Consider the following 7315-nt stretch of genomic DNA (forward strand, 5'->3'; position numbering starts at 1 on the left):
AGTAGAGCTGCAGGTATCCGGCAGTGATGATGACCAGACTCTGGAGAGCAGACCAGCTGTTCACATAAGTGGAGTTGGACTGAAGCAGGTAGAAATCAGCGCCGCGTCTCATTCGCTCGTAGTTATAATAACACCACATGTGGAAGACAAACCTCTGCAGCCTGTTGCTGCTTCATACACAGAGGTTTGAGAAATGTGAATGAAATTCAAGGACTTACTGTGTCAAAACAACTTTTTCAAAACAGTATTTGTTTATAGTGCTGTGAGTTTAACACTTCATGACTGAGAGCAGAACAGAACAGAATCTTCATCATCACACAAGACAAAACAACAACAATGAACAACATCATCATCCTCATCTGGACACTCACACTGTTTGCTCAAGGTTTGTGTAGTAAACTTTGATCATTTTTTTTCTTTTTTTTTAAAAAATGTGAAATGTACATCATTGTCAGTTTAGTCTAAATGTTATTCTTGTTCTTTCTTTCAGAGTGTAGAGGACAGATCACTGTAACTCAGAGTCCATCATCAATAACAGCAGCTCAAGGACAAGAAGTCAGAATAAACTGTAAAACCAACAGTAGAGTGGATGAAGGTAATGACTTAGCCTGGTACTTACAGAAACCTGGAGAAGCTCCTAAACTCCTCATATATGATGCAACAAGCCGTTACACTGGAACTCCATCTAGATTCAGTGGCAGTGGATCTGACAGTGATTTCACTCTGACCATCAGTGGAGTCCAGACTGAAGATACAGGAGATTATTACTGTCTGAGTGAACACTGGATCAACAGTAAAGGTGTGTTCACACAGTGATAAAGAGTCGTACAAAAACCTCCATCAGTCAGAGTCACAGTGACTGCACTGATACAGATGAGAGAAACTGCAGCTGCTGATGGGAGGATGACAAACAAGACAAAAAGTATAGCAAAAATGTAAGAGATATAATGCAGTATTTATTTACTTACTTACTTACTTACTTACTATACTTATTTAATACACACATACAGCTCATCATATTATTGTTCATTCACTTTATGGCCATTATAAATTGTAGCAAGTATTTATTTGTCTTGTGTGTCTAAAGAAGCAAATGGAAGAACTATCAAACAAAACACATACTGAGGCATGATATGTAATATTACATGACAGTTTGCACTTTAAGAACTATGAATAAAATGAAAAATTTTCCCAGGTCACCACATTCATAATCTGACTACAGTCCTGTTTCCGTAGGTGTTGCCATGGCAACACGTTTTCACTCCCAACTCGTCACAAACTGACACTTGGTCAGGACCCTTTGGCATTGCTTTTTGACGCTCAAGGTGCATGCATGGGTCCTCCATTGATTTCAGTTGTTTGCCTTAATTTAATGGTTTGCATGCATTTGTAAAAAAAAAACACAAATTATTTTATATAAATGTATACTTTAATTGGAGCACCTAAACCCACTCTAAACTTACCCACTTCTAAACAATATAAAACATGTAACAGGCAAATGTAAGTGCAGTCACAGGTTTTTATTGCAGAAACTGACCATAAACAAGCAGTATAAAAGCATTACAAACAAGTTGTGTTGAAGCATGACGCAATCGGTCACGAGACACACAAGAGCCAATGGCATTTCACCACCAAGGCTGATATAACGCTTCTTCAGGCGGGTGACATTTTTTTTATTTATTTACGCACAAACAGACTGAGCTTTACGACGGACGGAGACGGATCACGTCTATTCCTCTCAAAAATCAATTGTTTTGCCTCTGAACATTTGGAATATTAATACTTTTTGTATAAATTATGACTGTAACTGTAGTTATATCTTGTGTTTTATTGACAAATGGTAGGTTTAGGGCTGGGGTTAGGTTATGTGCTCGTAAATGTGCAAATAATGAAATGTAAATAAAACTTGTGACTGTTTACATTGAAAATTTACACCCCAACATACAGGTGCATCTCAATAAATTAGAATGTTGTGGAAAAGTTCATTTATTTCAGTAATTCAGATCAAATTGTGAAGCTTGTGTATTAAATAAATTCAATGCACACAGACTGAAGTAGTTTAAGTCTTTGGTTCTGGAAAGTATGTTCATTTACTGTATATGTACTCAATACTTGGTAGGGGCTCCTTTTGATTTAATTACTGCCTCAATTCGGTGTGGCATGGAGGTGATCAGTCTGTGGCACTGCTGAGGTGGTATGGAAGCCCAGCTTTCTTTGACAGTGGCCTTCAGCTCATCTGCATTTTTTGGCTTCTTGTTTCTCATTTTCCTCTTGACAATACACCATAGATTCTCTGTGGGGTTCAGGTCTGGTGAGTTTGCTGGCCAGTCAAGCACACCAACACCATGGTCATTTATACAACTTTTGCTGCTTTTGGCAGTGTGGGCAGGTGCCAAATCCTGCTGGAAAATGAAATCAGCATCTTTAAAAAGCTGGTCAGCAGAAGGAAGCTCTAAAATTTCATGGTAAACGGGTGCAGTTTTTTTTTTTTTTTTTATTTTTAAAAACACAGTGGACCAACACCAGCAGATGACATTGCACCCCAAATCATCACAGACTGTGAAAACTTAACACTGGACTTCAAGCAACTTTGGCTATGAGCTTCTCCACCCTTCCTCCAGACTCTAGGACTTTGGTTTCCAAATGAAATACAAAACTTGCTCTCATCTGAAAAGGGGACTTTGGGCCACTGGGCAACAGTCCATTCCTTCTTCTCCTTAGCCCAGGTAAGACGCCTCTGACGTTGTCTGTGGTTCAGGAGTGGCTTAACAAGAGGAATACGACAACTGAGAGACCATTTTGAAGGCTCAGGAAACCTTTGCAGGTGTTTTGAGTTGATTAGCTGATTGGCATGTCACCATATTCTAATTTGTTGAGATAGTGAATTGGTGGGTTTTTGTTAAATGTGAGCCAAAATCATCACAATTAAAAGAACCAAAGACTTAAACTACTTCAGTCTGTGTGCATTGAATTTATTTAATACACAAGCTTCACAATTTGAGTTGAATTACTGAAATAAATGAACTTTTCCACGGCATTCTAATTTATTGAGATGCACCTGTATATGCAATAATGGCAACATTATTGCCCAATATATAATTTAATCATGATGATAAAATTACCATTGCCTTTTGCATCAGCATTATGACACCATGGGTTTCTTATTTAAAGCAAAGGACCCTGCACATTGAAAAAAGCTGCTAAAGGGTCCTGACCAAGCGTCAGTATGTGACGAGTTGGGAGTGAGAACGTGTTGGTTATGTATAAAATATAAGCTAAATCTAAAAGCTTCATATAAGCTAAAGCTAACGCTAAAGCTTCATATCGCAGTGCATGATGGGTGCCACCACAGTACAAAACTGGTCTATTTTTCCCAGCATGCATTGTGGCATGCATAATTTATGCAGCTAAATTGTCTTACAATTGATATCTTGCGATCCTTGGGTCAAGTCGCACAAAAGTGTACTGGTGCCTACTCTTGCGAACTAGTCCTAGGTTTTTTGCCCGATTGGAACCAAACCAGTGCAGAAATATTCTCTAGACATTGAATATCAATAATTATCAAAAAAAGGTTGAAATTTCGTTTTTTTGCGCGAAACAGTGCGGAAAAACGTGTTATGCTAACATTAGCCAAATGCTAATTGTGGCTATAACTCTTGAACGGAATGAGATATTTTCGCCAAACTCGGTACGCATCTGTTAAAGCTCGATTTCAGGTCAAATAAAAAAAAATTGCAGCGTTCGGCCGCTTGGTGGCGCTATAATAACGAAAAAACATAAAAACGGCTATAACTACACTACAGTTAGTCTGATTGACCTGAAAATTGGTATGCAGCATCTTTGTCCAAAGTGCCAAGACAATCTATGAGGCCAATCAAGTTTGAGCGCCTATTAGACAAGCTTAACGGAGGCCAATCAGAACGAAACTCACTGGGCATGTTCGACTCATGGCCCTAAAGGTCTGTAATAATTTTGAAACAAATCGGCCACTAGTTGGTGCTAACGAGTTTTATGGTTCTGTAATCACGTGGTGTTTCACACATCCACACAATATGCATATCATTTGATAGATCTCCTCATGCTGAGCAACTTTGCCTCAAGAACCATTGCTGTCAATCAAATCGTTCATTAATTATTCACAATTATGTGAAAAACCTACTTTTGCGAACTATTCCTAGGTTTTTTGCTAAATCTCGATCAAACCTCTGCAGTAATATTCTCTGGACTCTGTAGATCAATAATTATCAGAAAAATGTGGAATTTTCTCATTTGGTTAGTTATAACGAGGTAATTTAGAAAAGGGACGTGGCCACGTATACCCAAAAGCCTATAAAACCTAAACTTCACGAAAATTGGTGAGAACATGTGACAGGTGACTCTTAATGAGCATGCAAAGTTTTGTGAAGATCGGACCATAGGTGGCGCTATAACAATTAAAAAGGCTTCAAAAACACAAGCTGTGTATGGTATATGGCTTCAAATGGCTAAATAAATGCAAATATATTGACACAGACACTAGATCTTCATATCATTTGATAGATCTCCTCATGATGAACAACTTTGCCTCAAGAACCATTGCTGTCAATCAAATCGTTCATTAAATATTCACAAATATGTCAAAAACCTACTTTTGCGAACTAGTCCTAGGTTTTTCACTCAATCTCGATCAAACCACTGCAGTAATATTCTCTGGACTCTCTAGATCAATAATTATCAAAAAACTGTTGCACCTTTGAATTTGGACAGCTTTAACATGGTCATTGAAAATGTTGTTGTTTACCTAGTGTACCCAATAGTCTGTACATCCTAAATGACAACTCAAAACTTCATGAAATTATGCAAGGTCATGCGTCAGATTCCAAACAAGCTTGCAAAATTTTGTGCAGATCGGGCAAAAATTGGTGCTATAACAGTTATAAAGGTTAAAACCAGTACATTTTAATGATAAAGTCCCTGTAATTGCCATTACAATCAGTATAAGGCAGCAGAGGACCATTCATTGGCTCTTATCTGACACAATCCATTCAGTTCATGGAGCTCTCTTCTAACGAGCTGAAGAACTTTATCAGGTGTGGCCAATAAAGTATGTCTTTCTTATGTAGTGCACTCCAGTAAGTTAATGGAGCTCTCGTTTAACGAGCTGGTAATCAGAATCAGGTGTGGTGGTCAAAAATTAAGGTCATCAAACATTATCTATTCTCCAACTAGCCCTAGCTTTTAAACTCAAAATGAAAAAAACAAATCAGTGCAGTACAATCCTCTAGACTCTCCAGGTCGATAATTCTCAAATAAAACGCTAAATATTTGCATTTGGACAAGGGTAAGCAATGACAGGGTCATTTAAAAATGTGTTTTTTATATAGTGTACCCAAAAGCCTATAAATCTTAAAAGAAAACCCCAAACTATGTAAACTGATACATGATGTAATTCTAAACAATCATACAACATTTTATGGAGATTGGGGGAAAAAAAATGGCACTATAATAGTTATAAACATTAACAACTATTATGCCCATGGTAAGGTCTCTGCAGTTATTAATTATAGCCACTAGATGGCACTATTAGATAATTAATGGGCTCATTAAAATCACTAATATAGTATTTTTCAGGTCTTTCTTCTTCAAGATTGGCATTTAGACATGATAAATTCATTATCGTTGCATGTATGATCACATTTTAAAAGTTTACCGCTGTATTCATACAGACATTATCAGTTTTTTACAATTATGCCAATTATGTTTTGAGGTTATAAAACTGAATATTTAATTTAAACTCCATTAAAACTCTAAAAGAGAACACTTGCAATAAGAGTTTTGTTGTTTTGTTGATCATTTGTTTCAGAGATCTAAATGTGCAACAAAATGTGTCTGTCTCTAATCATCTTTAATGAGCATTAATATAAGTTTAAACATTTAATTCCTGTGTATGTGTGTGTTTGTGAGCGTGTTCTCCATCGTGGATGTGTTAAAACCATAAAACCATAAATCTTAAAGGCTTTAGATGCTTGAACCCTGATAATTGTCGCTTGCGGCTATATTTATTATTATTATTATTATTAATAATAATAATAATAATGTTGTTGTTGTGAGTTTTCAGTAGCTTGTTTTGTAAGGTTCAGAGTTGTTTATCTGAATGTTTTGTTGATTGTCACCATTGTTGAGGTTTGTATGATGATTGCTGTCAACAGTGAAAAGTTCTTGCTGTTGTTGCATCTTTGAGAGGTGATCACTGTTCATCTGTTCACAGTGTAAATGCACTATTTCTATAATAGTAGTTGCTGCTGTTTAATAGAACATTTGGTAAGACTTTGCAATAAGGTTCATTAGTTAATGTTAACTAATATTAACTAACAATGATCAATACATTTGTTACAGTATTTATTAATATTTGTTAACATTGATTAATACAGGTACAACTGCCCATTGTTAGTTCATGTTAATTCAGGTCCATTAATATTAACAGATGACATTTTGGGTTTTAGTACTGTATTAGTAAATACTGCAACTAACAATTGAACTGATAATAACAAATGCCTTACACTAATTTTTCATTGTTAGTTCATGTTAACTAATGTAGTTAACTAATATTAACAAATGAAATGTTACCAAAAATATTATTGTTAGAAAAAACACACAAAAAACAACAACAACAAAACAAATTCTGTTTCAATTTAAAAATAAAATTGTACACAATCTAAATTGTATGTTTGCATTTCAATTAAAATAGACGACTTACTGAGCACCAGTTTAGTTCCTCCACGGAAAGTCAACCACAGTGATACAATCTAATGAAACGGTCGTACAAAAACCTCTATTCCACTCGAGTGAACACAAACTCCAGCAGAGACAGAGAAAACAACACTTCAACACACTGATAGTAGAAACACTCAGTATAGTTTTGGTAAAATGTTTTCAAAATGTTTGTATTTTTCGTAATCAGGTTTTATTCTCTTCTTTATTCTCTCATTTACAATAGACATAATTCAGCCCTATAGTTCTCATTCATTCTCATATGATGTGCTAATTTAAAATTATATATTTTACTAGCTGTGACCTCTCAGGTGACTTTGACCTCTTTTACTTTGGTTGATGTTGTGGAGTTTCTCATAATGATGTTTCTGTTCTTCATGTGCAGCTTCATCATAATGATACACACACACACACACACAATCTGCTGCTTCAGACAAATTAATCTTTATTAAAACTGTGATGCACAAACATTTCAGATGCATTTTCATGAGCAACAGAATCACTTTTCATATACTGCTTAATACATCTGAACAAGAATAAAGTTCAACATAAACATATACTATTT

The 7315-nt window shown here is 35.8% G+C and overlaps 1 gene segment (V, D, J or C); it reads left to right on the plus strand.

Annotated features, from left to right (window-relative positions):
- The first annotated feature begins 282 nt into the window (after positions 1-282).
- On the plus strand, positions 283-1181 carry LOC127159677 (immunoglobulin kappa variable 1-6-like). The segment is given in 2 exon segments: positions 283-385; positions 491-1181. Coding segments are annotated over 2 exon segments (375 nt in total).
- Positions 1182-7315: the final 6134 nt, after the last annotated feature.

This window comes from Labeo rohita, unplaced genomic scaffold (genome assembly GCF_022985175.1).
Source record: "Labeo rohita strain BAU-BD-2019 unplaced genomic scaffold, IGBB_LRoh.1.0 scaffold_2431, whole genome shotgun sequence".
Taxonomy (NCBI): Eukaryota; Metazoa; Chordata; class Actinopteri; order Cypriniformes; family Cyprinidae; genus Labeo; species Labeo rohita.